At 36.9% G+C, this 18,087-nt stretch overlaps 1 protein-coding gene across 1 annotated transcript in view; it reads left to right on the forward strand.

Moving 5' to 3' along the window:
* The window catches only part of COL28A1 (collagen type XXVIII alpha 1 chain), a 124,490-nt gene that overhangs the window by 61,021 nt on the left and 45,382 nt on the right, over positions 1 to 18,087 (forward strand). The window contains exons 16-24 of the mRNA XM_053698402.1: positions 2,067 to 2,135; positions 2,291 to 2,359; positions 2,991 to 3,059; positions 4,661 to 4,732; positions 5,973 to 6,041; positions 9,676 to 9,747; positions 9,880 to 9,948; positions 12,091 to 12,159; positions 12,265 to 12,333. Coding sequence (XP_053554377.1) covers positions 2,067 to 2,135; positions 2,291 to 2,359; positions 2,991 to 3,059; positions 4,661 to 4,732; positions 5,973 to 6,041; positions 9,676 to 9,747; positions 9,880 to 9,948; positions 12,091 to 12,159; positions 12,265 to 12,333 — 627 coding nt within the window. The remainder of the gene's footprint in view (positions 1 to 2,066; positions 2,136 to 2,290; positions 2,360 to 2,990; positions 3,060 to 4,660; positions 4,733 to 5,972; positions 6,042 to 9,675; positions 9,748 to 9,879; positions 9,949 to 12,090; positions 12,160 to 12,264; positions 12,334 to 18,087) is intronic.

Genomic DNA, 18,087 nt, shown 5'->3' on the forward strand with positions numbered 1-18,087 from the left:
CAAAAGAGAGGGGGGATAGAGAGCAAAGTAAGGGGGGAGAGAGAGCAAAAGTAAGGGAGGAGAGAGAGCAAAAGAGAGGGGGAGAGAGCAAAGGAGAGCGAGAGAGTGCAAAAGAGATGGGAGAGAGAGAGCGCAAATGAGAGGGGGAAAGAGAGCGCAAAAGAGAGGGGGAGAGAGAGTGCATAAGAGAGGGGGGAGAGAGAGAGCAAAAGAGAGGGGGAGGAGAGAGAGCAAGGGGTGGGACCGCTGTACTACAAAAAATCGCCAGTGTATATGGGCTTTAGGACTAGTATTATTATAAATAGTTAGTGACATGAAACACAGTATCTTTCTTTCTTGATTCCATATACAGGGGGGAGCAAAGAGCAAAAGAGAGGGGGAGAGAGAGCAAAAAAGAGAGGGGAGAGATAGCAAAAGAGGGGGAGGGAGAGCAAAATAGTTAGGAGAGAGAAATCAAAAGGGGGGAGAGAGATCAAAAGAGAGGGGGAGAGAGCAAAAGAGAGGGGGGAGAGAAAGAGAGCAAAAGAGAGGGGGGGAGAGAAAGAGAGCAAAAGAGAGGGTGAGAGAGAAAGAGAGCAAAAGAGAGGGGGAGAGAGCAAAAGAAAGGGGGAGAGAGAGCAAAAGAGAGGGGGAGAGAGCAAAAGAAATGGGGAGAGAGAGCAAAAGAAAGGGGGGAGAGAGAGCAAAAGAAAGGGGGGAGAGAGAGCAAAAGAGAGGGGGAAGAGCAAAAGAGAGGGGGGATAGAGCAAAAGAGAGGGGGGAGAGAGAGATCAAAAGAGAGGGGGAGAGTGAAAGAGAGCAAAAGAGAGGGAGAAAGACAAAGAGAGCAAAAGAGAGGTGGAGAGAGAAAGAGAGCAAAAGAGAGGGGGAGAGAGAGCAAAAGAGAGGGGGGAGAGAGAGCAAAAGAGAGGGGGGAGAGAGAGAGAGCAAGGGGTGGGACCGCTGTACTACAAAAAATGGCCCATGTACACGGGCTTTAGGACTAGTATTATTATAGATTGTGACATGAAACACAGTATCTTTCTTTCTTTATTCCATATACAATTTTTAAAAAGTTTCCAATGCACTTTTATCATCAAATTTAGTTGGTTCTCATGGTATTCTTTGAAGGTCACTAAGTAGATAGCATGCACGTCAGGAGCACTATATGGCAGCAGTTTTGCAATAATGTTTTTGAGCACTAGATGGCAGTAGTTTTTCCACAATGTATAACTTTGTTCCATTCTTGAAAATCTACTGACGTATAGTGGTCCAGAAACGTCCATGCTTCTAAGCCTGGCTACCTGCTTTTCCACAAAGACTACAAAAAGTAAAAAACAAATGTGATAATATAAGTACACTGGAAGCTTTCCTAAAATTGTATGGTCTAAATCAGACATCCTCAAACTTGGCCCTCCAGAGGTTTTGGAACTACATTTCCCATGATGCTCAGCCAGCATATCAGCTTGAGGATGTCTGGTCTAAATCATGAAAGAAACATTTTGATTTTCATGTCCCTTTAAGTTTAAGATTTTGGTATCTACATGGTCTGATCACTTCTAGTGCATACTATTTTTTTGTATGCATCATGGTTGGTCTTATTACCATGTACTGTTTTACTATTGAAATATCGTACTAAGAGTTCCATTGTGTAAATACACCCATCTATACTGTCAACATCTAGATTTAGGATTCCATTTTAATTACAAAGAATGTAAAATAGAATTATAGCACTCTAAAACCTTCAACATGGTCACCCTATCCTGAATTTAGCTTTGATTACTAATATATATCTTGCTAAATGTTTCATATTCCATTTTTAGAGACTGATTTATTTCATTTTCATAATATGTAGTACACTACTTTTCTTACATAGTTGTACAGTTTGTGTCAAAAACTTTATTTTTTGTTTTTGTTTGTTTATTTCTGCTTCTGTCTGGCTCATAATTTAGCTACTTTTAGTTTTGCATCTTGAATTCATTGATTTTCTGTTACATTCACGCAAAATATTGTCTTGTATGCTAAAACTTGTATATTAAAACAATATGATTTGGGATCACTGGATCACTGTTTTCTGACATCCATAGGGGGATTTTGGACCACCTGGTTTGCCTGGTCCTCTTGGTTTACCTGGTGTTGGAATCCAAGGAGAAAAGGTAAGAATATATAGTCAATTCTCAAACTTAAATTGAATTATATACAGTATAATGTTTATGTTATGCAGTTTTATAGTGTATTATAAATTCCTTGTACAGTGCACAGTATTTTAAAAATGAATAAAATATTTTATTTTGAATGTATTTTATTTAAGGGTGTACAAGGCCCTTCAGGACCTTCTGGAATGAGGGGACCACCAGGGGAAGGACTTATGGGACCTAAGGTAAGGACCATAGTAACCATGAAAATAAATGATTGTAAGAAGAATTAGACTTTACTCAATTTCATTAAAAAATAAGGAAATAGAATATTTTACTAATATATTATGAACTCATTACATTAAATTAAACAGACAAGTAGTATCACCATGAAACTTCTAATATAATATTTCACTCGCCAATTCATGAAGCCAAGAGCTGGCTTGATAAAAAGAAAATTCCTAAAATGAAAACATCAGTCAAATCAATCAAGGCCTACTCTTTGATTATGGTACGAATGGCACCCGACATAGGCAATGCACTTTGGGGGGGCCACAGTGTCAGGGGTGAGGGTATGAGAAGGTGCAATGTACATCCTGTGTTTAGTTTATGTAGAAGTGTTTATGGTACCTGGAGGAGTAATATGTAGGTTTATTCTTTATATAGCACTAAATGTTGGGTTGGGGGTGGGCCATACATTGGGCAGGGCTTACAGGGGGAGTTGAATAAGAAAACTACAAATGTAATAATAGGCTAAAGGCTGAGATGGTTTAATATAGATAACGATAATGAAAGTGTAAAAAAATATGTAATTTACTGTAAATTAAATGTGGGATTGATTAATATGGCAATATTTATGTTTAATCTGTGTTTAAGGGAGAACAAGGTCTGCCAGGAGAATCTGGACCTTCAGGAGAAAGAGGTCTCGGGGAACCCGGAGCAAAGGTAAAAAAAGATGTGAAATATTTAGAAAAATGTGTTAAAATAATTCTAGTAATTACAAAAACAAAATATACAAAATGAATGAAGAAGAATTGATAATAGAAGTAAATTACAAAGTTGTTTAAAATTGCATGCTCTATTTGAATCATAAAAGAAAATTTGTGGGTTTCATATCTCTTTAATATAAATCTAGTTCATTCAAAAATGTAAGTAGCATTTCTAAGCAAAACATCTGTTAAGCAGTTTTTAATTTTTATTGTGACTATAAGGAAAAAAAAACTGGTTCTCTAAGTGTACAATTGATTATGAGAACCCCAACATGGTAAACACCAGAGACACTGAATATTAGTATATACACTACATTATGTATTTTTTTATGTGATTACTGTTATTGTATTTATTGGTTGTATTTATTAGACTCACACAAACAGTATATGCAGACATTAGCACCTAATTTTAAGGTGAATCTCGTTTGTTTGTTTGTTTGATTTAAATGATGGAGTAAACTTTTAAAAAACAGGAAATAGTGCATTTATATTAAACCATACATTATACAAAACAATAATAGCAAATGGTATATCTATCATATAATTATTATTATTATTATTATCTGAAATAAATATATAAGCATATTTTTAATTGTGATTCTCTGCTTCCAAGAAATTATTACTGTTGTTTTTTTCTATTAGCTAATCTCCTTTATTAATGGCACTGCTAGGACACGCATGAAATTTTAAGCGCACAAAGCATTGCTTGCTTAAAATAGTGTTAATTGCTTGGTTGGCACAGGGAAAAATAATGCTGATAATCATTGTGCTGACGCCAGTCAGACAAGGATCAGCACACATTTACAGGCTATATGAGGGTTACCTCTTGGCTGATATTTCTTAGCTATGCATTGCAAACCTCACTGTTAGCCAAGGGTTACTCGTAACCCTTACACAATGTGCAAACCTATGCTTACTGATTGGCAGTCAGTAAGAACAGAAATGCATTGCAGTCCATATCGTTTATTTGCCATATTAACCTATTACGATTTTCATGTCGTACAGCACAATTCAAACACGTTTACATAATATACAAACATTAAGCTGAACAGTTAAATAAAACATAAGAATATACAGTGTATTAAGCAGAAAATAAATGTGGCACAGCTAAACTAGCAGGCAAAAAATGCCAAACCTTTCTCACCTAGGGGAGCTATTTAATGCGATGATCAGACTTTGCTTTACAGCTTATTTATCTGCCTGTATGTTAATAAGTATTGTCCTCAGATGCCCAATAATTGTTCTTAGATCTAGAATAAAAGTATGATGTATTAAAGTAGAAATAAATTATATAAAGGAGTCAATCAAGGAAAGGTTTAAAATTACAGGTGGCCAGCAAAATGAATTAGTATGGAAGCAGCAGAGATGTGAAGTAGTATAGAAGCATCATTACGCCAGTGCCTAGCCCTCTAGACATAGTACCGGCCTTGCATAATGCTGGATATCTATCTTACTATTTGTTAACCAGTCTTTATCTGAACATATGTATATTAGCATCTTGCTTTTCATTAGTTCCCTATTTAAATATGCCTACTATCTGCATTCTTTCTATTTCAGGGTGAACCTGGGACTTCAGGATTAGCTGGTTTACCGGGTCTTCCAGGAGAAGATGGAGCACCAGGGCAAAAGGTCTTACAGCTTTTACAACTTTCTTAATGCTGTTTTAGTGTACACTATTTGCTTACAGCAGGACAACATAAAAAGAGCAGGCACACAAGGTACATCTGTATGGCAGTGTGCCAAGCATCTGTGGTATAAAATAGAAAACTGCGATACTCAGTATGAGGGTTTTATAACTACATCACAAGTGCAGTTTGTTAAAGAGGTTTAACTCCAAGACCCCCTTTTATGAAGCCATCAACCTTCTGTTTGGCTTCATTCTACCATCCAATTTCACACACCATTGATAATTCAAAGTTATCTTCATATAAAATAAACTTACAAGTGAGATGCTTGAGCGAAATTCGCAATAGATCAGTGACACCTATTTTTAATATATAAATGCTCTTGTTTGACAACCAATGTGCCAATTTTGAAACATATTATTTCACCAAGGACTCCTGAAATATGTCCTAAATAGATTCTACATTTGGCACCTTTGAAGTCACAAATACCATGGGAAACAACAGGAAGTAAGAATGACCAATGGTAGAGCTAACAATCCCAACAAACAATACAGTTAGAAAGTATCATTTCCATGAGACTGTTGCATATATATTGAGGTACATATACATGCTTTTAAAATTACGATTGTATATAACTCTTACTTCTAAGACTTAGAATAAAAAATAGTATCTCCAGTGCTAATTAAAGAAATTAAATTTGTAATGCCAATACCCTATGGTGGTTCCAGACCTAAATAACTGGTGGTGCTCCAATGCCACATATCAAGGTTGGAAGGTGCTACTGAAGGGTCATAATTATCTACTACTTATTCATGATTGTGTAATTTAAGGCCCCTTTTTCCTCTGATTAACTTTCAACTGCAATGATAGCACATGAAGGAACATTATTTAAACATGCTAAAATATTTCGCTGCATGAAGGGTTGAAAAAAAGGGCGAAACTAACAGTAAGGGCACAACTCATCCCATATTATATATAGTACATGTTATTTACTAGCTGATAAAGACAATTCCAACAGGTTTGTTGGTGAGCAGTGACAAAAATATGTTTTATGGGGCATCTTTTTTTCAGAAAGACAAAAACTTTGATACATTTTAAAATGCTCTCATTTAGATGCATCAACATTTTTTAAACTAATTTTAATATACACTGTTAAAAAAGTTCAGCTTGTGCAAATTATCTCCACATAGAGTTATAAATAAAGTGCATCTTCTGGTTAACAATTGTTTTTGTTTTTATTATAGGGTGAACCAGGACTTCCAGGTCTTCGAGGTCCAGAGGGTTCTCCTGGCATTGGTATTCAAGGTGAAAAGGTTGGTATAAAAAAAAGCTACCTACTGTATATTATATTTGTCAACATATTCAAATGTTGAATCAGCTAAATTATTTTATTTGAAAAAAAAAAAAAGAGTGGCATTAAAAAGGGGTTACTATGAGCATATTATCCATATTTAGCCTGAAAGTAAGTATATATTTTCACTTTATAAAGTAATAAATACTTAAAGGGATACTAAACTCAATTTTTTTTCTTTCATGATTCAGATAGAGTATGCAATTTTAAGCAAATTTCTAATTTACTCCTATTATCAAATTTTGTTCGAGAAAATTAAAGATATCAAGAGAATGAAGAAAAATTGATAATAGGAGTAAATTAGAAAGTTGCTTAAAATTGCCTGCTCTAACTGAATCATGAAGGAAAAAAATTAGGGTTAGTATCCCTTTAAGGAATAGGCTTGTGTAGTCCCTGAAAAACTGCATTTGGTAAGCTATTGTATTAAAATGTCAAAATTCTGCCAGTAGAAATAGCAATAATGTCACTATTTTAATTTTAATGCTGACATCTACCTGTCAACATACTTAGCAATTAAGAAGTTAAATTATGTGATATACAGCACTGGGGATGTGGATGGGTAAAGCAGCCATTCTGTAGAGCTGCATACTGCAGAAGGGAAGAAAATGCAATAGACTTTGTGCACTCGCTATAGTTACATCACACCATCTACCTGCATCTGTGCACAGCTTCCGAGCACAACTGCGTTTTTTTTATTCACCTTGCAGGTTCTATGTTGCCAGGTTATTACAATACACACAGAAAAATATTTCAGTTTATTTAATGGAAACAATACACAATATATTATTCCCCTTAAAAACTGAATAAATGAAAAATTACATGGAGTTTCCAAAAAATTACACTTAGGTTTTACTTGAGTTTCATCCAAATATTTAAACTTTTTTTAAAAATTCATGCACACTGAGATTTCTAGTACAATTTATTTTTGAAGTATGTATGGATTGACATGTATAGAACCCTATTTAACAAACTCTCGGCTAGATGACAAGTTTTTCGTTTTTAGCTGTGCGGTGCTAACGAGCAGTTTTGTCTCACCGCTCACTTACCTACAGCGCTGGTATTACAGGTTTTTAGAAACCCGACGTTAAAAGGCAAGAAGTGAGCGTTGAGCAAAATTGTGCTCCTTACCGCACTTCAATACCAGCGCTGCTTAAGTCAGCGGTGAGCTGGTCGTATGTGCTCGTGCACAATTCCCCATAGAAATCAACGGGGAGAGCCGGCTGAGAAAAAGTCTAACACCTGCAAAAAAGCAGTGTAAAACTCAGTAATGCAGCCCCATTGATTCCTATGGGGAAAGAAAATTTATGTCTACACCTAACACCCTAACATGAACCCCGAGTCTAAACACCCCTAATCTTACACTTATTAACCCCTAATCTGCCGCCCCCGACATCGCCGACACCTGCATTATATTTATTAACCCCTAATCTCCCGCTCCGGACACCGCCGCCACCTACATTATAGTTATGAACCCCTAATCTGCTGCCTCCAACATCGCTGCCACCTACATTATATTTATTAACCCCTAATCTGCCTCCCCCAATGTCGCCGCAACCTACCTACACTTATTAACCCCTAATCAGCCGCCCCCAACGTCGCCACCACTATACTAAATGTATTAACCCCTTAACCTAAGTCTAACCCTAACACCCCCTAACTTAAATATAATTTAAATACATCTAAATAAAATTACTATAATTAACTAAATTATTCCTATGTAATACTAAATACTTACCTATAAAATAAACCCTAAGCTAGCTACAATATAACTAATAGTTACATTGTATCTAGCTTAGGGTTTATTTTTATTTTACAGGCAAGTTTGTATTTATTTTAACTAGGTAGAATAGTTATTAAATAGTTATTAACTATTTAATAACTACCTAGCTAAAATAAATACAAAAGTACCTGTAAAATAAAACCTAACCTAAGTTACAATAACACCTAACACTACACTTTAATTAAATAGATTAACTAAAGCTAAAGTACAAAAAAACCCACACTAAACTGGAGAAAATAATAAACAAATTACAGATATTTAAACTAATTACACTTAATCTAATAGCCCTATCAAAATAAAAAAGCCCCCCCAAAATAAAAAAAAACCTAGCCTAAACTAAACTACCAATAGCCCTTAAAAGGGCCTTTTGCAGGGCATTGCCCCAAAGTAATCAGCTCGTTTACCTGTAAAAAAAAATACAAACAACCCCACCAACAGTAAAACCCACCACCCACACAACCAACCACCCAAATAAAATACTATCTAAAAAAACCTAAGCTCCCCATTGCCCTGAAAAGGGCATTTGGATGGGCATTGCCCTTAAAAGGACAGTTAGCTCTTTTGCGGCCCAAACCCTAATCTAAAAAATAAAACCCACCCAATACACCCTTATAAAAACCTAACACTAACCCCCTGAAGATCGACTTACAGTTCTGAAGACCGGACATCCATCCTCAAGGAAGCGGCAGAAGTCTTCATCCAAGCCAGGCCGAAGTCCTCAAAGAAGCCGGGAGAAGTCTTCATCCAAGCCGGGCGAAGTGATCCTCCAGACGGGCAGAAGTCTTCATCCAGACGGCATCTTCTATCTTCATCCATCCGGCGCGGAGCGGCTCCATCTTCAAGACATCCGGCGCGGAGCATCCGCTTCAAACAACGGCTTCTTACTCAATGACGGTTCCTTTAAGTGACGTCATCCAAGATGGCGTTCCTTAGAATCCAATTGGCTGATAGAATTTTATCAGCCAATCGGAATTAAGGTAGAAAAAATCCTATTGGCTGATGCAATCAGCCAATAGGATTGAGCTCACATTCCTTTGGCTGATTGGCCAATAAAGTGTGCGGTGACCCTAAACCTTTAAGACTCGTAATAGCAGCGGGCGTAAAAAAGCAGCGTTAGGACCTCTTAACGCTGCTTTTTTACCCTAACGCACAACTCGTAATCTAGCCGTCTGTGTGCACTCACTTAATGGATCATTTTTAATCTAACTGATATTTGTGAAAGTTCAAATTCATTGTGTTTTGCTATGATTAAAGGGACAGTCTACTCTAGAATATTTATTATTTAAAAAGATAGAAAATCCCTTTATTACCCATTCCCCAGCTTTGCATAACCAACACTGTTATATTAATAAACTTTTTACCTCTGTGATTACCTTGTATCTAAGCCTCTGCCAAGGCAATATGCACTGATATATGCACTGAGATAAGAGGCAGCCTTCGAAGATTAGCAATTAGCAAGTGAGCCTACCTATGTTTACCTTTCAACAAAGAATGCCAAGAGAACAAAGCAAATTTGATGATAAAAGTAAATTGGAAAGTTGTTTAAAATTGCATGCTCAATCTGAATCACATAAGATAGATTTTTACTAGACTGTCCTTATAACGCTATATATTTGCTGATTTAATATAATTTACAAAGTACAACCTCATATCTTTAATGCATTAAAGGTAAATATTTTAGCCAAATATGTTTTTTGTAAGGAGGATGTGAAATATACAGTAGTCATTAGGAGGTCCAGACACTTTCATTTTCATTGACCTTTGTTTTCCTGTTTATAAAGAACTATTCCTGATATTTTGTTTTATTTTTCTTTAGGGTGACCAAGGTCAAAGAGGTATAAGAGGTATAACAGGACCTCCCGGGCCTGCAGGACCATCAGGACCAAAAGTAATTATTTTAACAGTATCAACAATCTGTATATCCTCTATCTGGTAACTGAAGTTAAGGACAGAGTTAGAAAATTTGTGTTATTAATTTCCTAGATATTTATTTATTAATATTTGTGTTTGTTTCTTTTAGGGTGAACCAGGTGTTGGTGGACGTTTGGGAATGCCGGGTCCCCCTGGACGTGCTGTTGTAGGCCCCAAGGTAACATGCAGCCACTCTAAGAGTTCTTGAATATATATGAATACCAGTGGTGCTATAATATGAGTAAAAGAACATTAGAATATTCCATTGTATTTTTATTCTATCTAGGGCAGTAGAAATTAAAAGCAATATTGTACTGTGAAATTTTCTCACCTGTAATGTGTTCCTGATTATCCATTTTTCCAGCTGCATTGTGTTAAGTTGCTTACACGCCGCACATTGGCTTTAATTTGTCATTTATTGAAACTATCACCTGTACTGACAGTTTTAACATTGTAGTAAACTTTTACATCTTAATGACCACGATGTACCCTGTACATAGCTGGTCGTTAAGGAATTGTTTGCTTATAATAGCGTGGGTCTTGCTGCGAGCTGCAAGGCTGCGCTATTACACCCTCCCTCCTGCTGGCTTCTAAAAACAGTGCAGTCTTGCCACTGACAGTGAGACCGCGCTATGAAAAAAGGGTACGTCGCTGGCCATTAAGGAGTTATTTATGATTAGAATGTCCCTTTAACATAGAGATACATACATTATTATTATTATCGGTTATTTGTAGAGCGCCAACAGATTCCGCAGCTCACATGTCTAAATATGTATATGTATGTATATATACAGTATATATATATATATATATATATATATATATATTTATTTACATGTGGGTACATATGTATTTATCTGTATGTACAGACATATATACACATTTAAACACATAAATACATATGTATACATATATAGACATATATATAAGTGCATTGGAGCCCTTTGCACTCAAGTAGCTGAAAACATGAAAAATCATATTTATGCAATATTCATTAATTCATTCATTAAAGGGACACTGAACCCAAATTTTTTCTTTCGTGATTCAGATAGAGCATGAAATTTTAAGCAACTTTCTAATTTACTCCTATTATCAAATTTTCTTTATTCTCTTGGTATCTTTATTTAAAATGCAAGAATGTAAGTTTAGATGCCGGCCCATTTTTGGTGAACAACCTGGGTTGTTCTTGCTGATTGGTGGATAAATTAATCCACCAATAAAAAAGTGATGTCCAGTGTTCTGAACCAAAAAAAACTTAGATACCTACTTTTTCAAAGAAAGATAGCAAGAGAACGAAGAAAAAATTATAATAATAGTAAATTAGAACGTTGTTTAAAATTGCATGCTCTATCTGAATCACGAAAGAATAAATGTGGGTTCAGTGTCCCTTTAATTAAGTGTTTAACTGTGTATATTAGTTATACTGTGAATATTTCACATTTCAATGTTCTTCGCATAGGGGAAAATGTTCTAAGTATTTTTAAATAGATATTCCTATATATAACTGTATATATATATATATATATATATATATATATATATATATATATATATACACATATATAATAATGTATATAAAAAAAATTATATTTATATATATATATATATATATATATATTTAAGAATAAATAGAACATATTCTTCTATGTCTATATTTCATTTCGGTTTAGCGCTCTTGAATAAACACTATCTTGTTAGTGAACGAGTATGGGTGTTAGGTTTTTTGCAGTTTGAGCACTCCATTGAAGTCTATGGGGCCAATTTACCAAAGTGCGAGCGGACATGATACGATGTAGTGTATTTTGTCCACCGCACATAGATTAATTCAGACTTTATCATTGCACAAGCAGTTCTTGTGAACTGCTTGTGCAATGCCGCCCCCTGCAGATTCGTATAGGATCGGGTGGATTAATGTCCGCGGCCTCAGAGCAGGCTGACAAGTTATGGAGCAGCGGTCTTTAGACCGCTGCTTCATAACTACTGTTTCTGGCGAGCCTGAAGGCTCATGCGGAAACAGGGGCATCAAGCTGTATTCGAAACTTGATCATTTGACCCCTATTGGGGAATATGTCAAAGCAGTCACAATATTATACTTTATGTGTGCGTTGGGTTTATACTTGTGCGATTTTTGCTTTCAACTCATAATACGAGTGCGACCCGATGCACACAAAAAGCCTCCATTTTAGTGAAGTTAATGCGCTAAATAGCGAGCCACTCATAATCTAGGCCTGAATTGTGTAATTGTAACTAAATGTGGCTACTGTAACATCATTTTATTCTAAACTATAGTCTAAATAATATTTATTTTATTTTTTCCAAGGGTGACATGGGCTTTCCTGGTCCTCAGGGCCCAATAGGAGAGACAGGAATTGGCATTGCTGGCCCAAAGGTAACTTAACTTAATTCATATTTTAAATAGAAATTGGGATTTGGATTGGAAACTTAAAATGTAGATAAAATAATAGTTAATGTAATTATTTATTATTGTATTTAGGGTGATAGAGGAAATCCCGGCCCACCAGGACCATTTGGACCAAAGGGAGATGGATATCCAGGCCAACCGGTGAGTGTCAATTTGTTCTGCTCCTCTGTGGATTAGGTGATTACAAATTTAATATGTTTGTTTTAGCATATGAATTTCTGTAATTTAAATAGCCATATACATTCAAAGTACATTCTTTTGTCTAAAAAAAACTGATGCAGGACTTTAGTTTGAGAAGGTGCTTGTGTATGTGCCCATAAACACATTTTGTTCACCATTTTCATGTTTAAAGTCTCATCTAAAAAGCATTTAATGTATTATGCATATAATAAGCCATTTACCTGGTTACATTTTTTTGTATGCTTGGCTCTGCTAGTTCCGTTTTTACCCCACATTCCTTATCACTTGTTCAGAATTTATGATCAAAGATTCATAGTAATAGAGTTTGAAAAAAAAAGATACAATAGAGGACATACCTGTAGACACATATGCAAATAATCTTATTCTACCCTTTTTATTTATTTCATTACATAAACACAATAAAGGGATCCCTTAAAGATGTAGATTAAAACTTTCTTAAAATAATGTAAAGGGTCAGTAAATATTATTGTTGTTGTCTTAATGCTTTAATAGCAATGCAGGATTCCATTTCCTAATGTCCACCTCTTACTGTATGAAGCATTTTCTAAAGGGTGTTTTAACACCACCTCACTTCCTTGCTTTAAAATGGCGTCACCAGACCCTATTTTCCTCTTGCAAAGACAGGAGAGTGTTACAGCACAGATGGCACACTCCCACCCCACAGACTGTAAGAGGAGCACACTCCTGAATACAATTTAATTTCCCTGAAATTATATAAATATATATTTCTATATATATCAGATTAATTTTAAAATATATATATCTATACTGTACCTATATAGCTATATGAATATATGCAGGTATAGATATATACAGGGCTCCAAAGTGTACATATATGTGTATATATGTATATACATGTTTATGTGTTTATATGTGAATATATGTATGTACTGTATATACATATATATATATATAAATACATAACTACATATGTATATACATGTATATGCATATATATATATATATATATATATATATATATAAACACACATACGCATATTTATACATATATATTTATTCTTTTTTATAGATATATATATATATATATATATATATATATATATATATATATATATATATATATACAGTATACATTATAGCCCATTCCATTCAAATTCCTTGTCATATACTATATACCTTTTAACCGTTATATACATGTTTCTATTAATATTTATATACATACTTTTTATCAGATAGTGTATATATGAGTTTAACAGTTTATTTTAATGTATTTATGTTGTATTTGGTGCACTTAATTTTTTATAAGGCTTAAGGGTAGATTTATCATACCCCGGGCGGACAGGATATGCTATAGTGAATCATGTCCGCCCTGCATCACTAAGTGCCGACAGCATACCCTGTCTGCATTTAACATTGCACAAGCAGTTCTGGCGAACTGCTTGTACAATGCTGCCCCCTGCAGGTTCGCAGCCAATCGGCCGCTAGCAGAGGGTGTCAATCAACGCGATCGTATACGATCGGGGGGATTTCTGTCTGCCGCCTCAGAGACCACTGCTTCTTAACTCCTGTTTCCGGTGAGCCTGAAGGCTCATGCGGAAACAGCTGTATTCAGGGCCATTCGGCCCTTAATAAATTGGCCCCTTAGCCTTTATGTGAGGTCTGCAGTCATTCTAACCCGAGGAGCACAAATTTAGTTTGTGCTGGAGCAAACACGTTTACTTTCAAGTTGTAATAGGAACGCAAGTTAGTATGGTTGCTAGCTCCCAGCTCCTGAGCCAACCTAGATATGCTTTTTGACAAAGGCTATCAAAAGAATGAAGCAAATTAGACAAAAAATAATTGAATTGGAAAGTTGTTAAAAATTGTATGCTCTGGGGGGCGGAGCCAGCGCTCACAGGAGATGGCTGCACGTTTGTGAGCTCTAGTCTCCCTTAAGGGCTAAATCAACTTAAATGTGAGTGTACCTAGCTCAATTGATCTGCTAAGAAGTCTCGACAAGTCCCACTTATCAACCCGGATTGACATCTGACCGGATTTACAGTGTAACAGTAAGAAGACGGCATTTCATGACACCGCGGCTTGCGGCCTACATTACACCCAAGCGTCATATGAAGGAGACGCTGCATGTCACTGATCGCGGTCAGAAGTGAAAGCTGCTACACAGCCCGTGGGGGGAAGAGTGACCGCAGTGGTAAGCGGATATGTGTTGCCTGAAGTGGGTGTCTTTTTGTGGACTTACTGTGCTTATGTGAGGCCCCGGGAAGGGAAGCGCCAAATTTAGTGGTAGGCCGCAACTGACCATAATGAACCGGAACAAATGGCCTTTTACAGTGACAACCGGTAAACCTGCTATAAGGGGGCAGCAATAAAACATAATAACGAAGCAAGAGATGTGTTTGATATTGATCAGTGTGAACTGTGCCTATCATGTAAATAAAAATACACCCCACTGACGCATGCTGCGCACTCCTGGACATGTACGACCAGCCTAGGAGGGTAGAAAAGGTAGTAAACAATACGCCTCGGACGCAGATTTATAGCTGATAATAAATACATGTGCTGTTGTGTTACTGAAACTAATTTACTCAATACACCTACAGTTGATTGATACTGCACCTTGCATCAAGTACCGATCTCTTTCTCACAGGAGTCAAAATGTCTCCCAAAAAGGGAAATAAGCCAGACAAGGGCGCTAAAAAACGGACAGCAACAAATCCTTCTGTAAATCATTTTTTTCAAGCACATAGACACACCTGGGAAAGTGCTAACAGCTACAAGTGAGGCCAGAGGAGATGCTTCATCGGCCTCATCTGAATCGGAGGGAGAGAGTTCAGAACATGCTATCTCAGTTCCTAGAGCCCTGCTGAACTCTTTGCCCTCAAAAAAGGACTTTTCTAATCTAATTGGCCAAGTTAAACAACGCATAAGGGAGGAAATCTCCGAGATTAAAAAGGAAATTTCAGATATGGGCCAGAGAGTAGAAAAATTAGAAGATACTACTGCCCTCACTGATTCCAACATACTCTTTCTCAGGTCTAAGGTGGCCTTTCAAGATGAGCAACTTTTACATATGGAGAACAAGCTAGACGACTTGGAAAACCGTAGTCGTCGTAGCAACATTCGAATTAGAGGAATCCCAGAGACCATCCTACCAGCAGATCTGGAAGACTACCTACAAGGAGTGTTTACTCTTGTCTTGGGAGTGGACTCAGAAGCCACGATAGCACTGGATAGGTTTCACAGGGCTTTACGAGCAAAACCTCTGGGCGACCAGCCCCCAAGAGATGTAATTGTCAAGATTACTAGTTATCAAATCAAAGAGGAGATAATGAAAAAAGCACAACAGAAATACCCTCTTAAGTTCAGGGCTGACCCCATTCAGTTATTTGAAGATTTGACTCCAAGAACATTACAGAAGAGACGTGAATTTAGATTCTTTACCACCACACTGAGACAGCGTAATATCCCATACAGATGGGGCCACCCTTTCAATCTGCAAATCCCATGGAAAGGAAGAAGATTAATCTGCAATACAACAGAGGATATACAGAAGGTCTGTAAGGACCTGGAAATCACCAATATGCCTCAGCAGGATGAACTCAGTGAAAGAAGAGGGGAGAGACCCCATATTGCCCCACCTCTACCACAGAGATCAGAATGGAAGAGAATCCCAGGAAAATTGGTCAATAAAGACATTCAAAAAGTGGACTCGGCAACAACTTCAGAAAAGTGAACTTTTCTTTCTTTACCTCTGTTGCGGGTCTGTATTTAATTGAATCTAGGGGGTAAGGACTGCAGTAGATACAGCAGTATTTGTTACCTGGGGGTGGCCTGCACTGGCCCGCTCTGTGATTTAAAAGTGGAGTGGGCCGGGGTGGGATGACCTCACGGATGGCACTCTGTTGGGGTATGGTCATACTGAATGACAGATGAGAGCTCTTGAGGATGAAGAGAGGTGAGACATGCCGTGTAAATAAGATATGATTATTGCCTTTGACCTAAATAGAAATCACATCGTAAAGTAAATGTTTGAATGCTGTAATGGTAGGAACCACGTGTTTATTTGAATGTAATGTCTGGAGGCCAACATTGTTTAACTTGCAAAGCGAGATGTAGCATATCTTATGTCCAAATGTTTATAGGCGCACTCACTAAGCAATACCCAAGGTGCACCACGGTGCAAGCCTGAGGTAATATCTATCTCATGCCCAAATAGGGGTTTTGTATTCTCCCCACAAAAGAATGCTAGTTATAGGTTTTTTCATTCGCACCAGTTGTGCAATACTTATATTGCTTGAATTTTGTTTTGCTTATTATTTTTTTAGTTGCTGCCGTGAGGGCCACCTTATTTTTAGATATGTACTCTGGGTTAAATATCACTGTGAATTATTTACAATACTGCCACATAACCTAGGACTATCAACAAATAGCTTCAACTCTCTAGATGACAGAAACTAATACACCCAATATACATATAATTACTCAAAACGTAAAAGGTTTCAATTGCCCTAGAAAGCGGAATATGGCTATCAGAGACTTGTATAGGAGAGGAGGGAAAATCCTCCTACTGCAGGAAACACATTTTAAGACGAGTAAGATACCCAGGTTTTTTTTCAACTCAATATCCGCAACATTTTCACAGCACAAACTCCAATAAAAAAACTAATGGGGTCAGCATTTTGGTACACAAATCAATCCCATTTAAACCCCAAAAAATAGATAAGGATAAGGAAGGGAGATTCTTGGGAATTATGGGTCTGATGTTTGGTAGACCTGTGACTATTGTCAATTTATATGCTCCCAATGTGAGACAGGACCCTTTTGTTTCACAAATCTCAGATAGGATTACAGTTCTTGCCAAAGGCCCCCTAATAGCAGCTGGAGATCTTAATACTCCTCTCGACCCTGACCTAGACAGCTCTAACCCCCATGTTCGGCAGAACCAAAAAATGCTTCATTCTATTTGGAAAGACATTAGAGCCTTGACACTACATGACACATGGCGTTACACTCACCCGCAAACTAGAGACTACACCTTTTTTTCAAACCCACAAAAAAGTTACTCAAGATTGGACTACATTCTAGTAGACCATCTCGCACTCTCATTAGTTAAACATGTAAATATCAAACATACAACATGGTCAGACCACTCATTAGTGGAATGTGTGATGGCATGGCCTTCTGCCCCCATCAAACCCTTTGCATGGCGTCTCGACAATGTGCTGCTGGCTGACTCAAAAGTGATAGAATCATTCGCGGAGTTTCTAGATAGCTATTTTCTTATTAATAACACACCAGATGTCAGCCCCGCGACAGTATGGGAAGCTCATAAAGCTTATATCAGAGGCGAATTTATCAAATTACAAGCATATAAACGCAAACAAACTCTTGCAGAATATGTTAAATTGGCACAAGAAGTATCTGAGGCTGATATGTCATTGAAATTACACCCTAGGGATCAGGAACTAGCTAAGATTCTACACCATAAAAGGGAAAACCTAAATAAACACCTGCAACTTGAAACACAGAGAAGTCAATTGCACATACAACAAAAATACTATGGTGAGGGAAATAGATCGGGGAAGCTATTAGCTAGAACACTAAAGCAGCAACGCACAAACTCCTACATTCACTCGCTCAAATCACCTCATAATACTGATATTGAGGACACAAAATCCATTGGGGACTCCTTCAGGAAGTTTTACCACAGACTTTATAATTTGTTCCCCAATA

Source organism: Bombina bombina, chromosome 1 (genome assembly GCF_027579735.1).
Source record: "Bombina bombina isolate aBomBom1 chromosome 1, aBomBom1.pri, whole genome shotgun sequence".
Classification (NCBI taxonomy): Eukaryota; Metazoa; Chordata; class Amphibia; order Anura; family Bombinatoridae; genus Bombina; species Bombina bombina.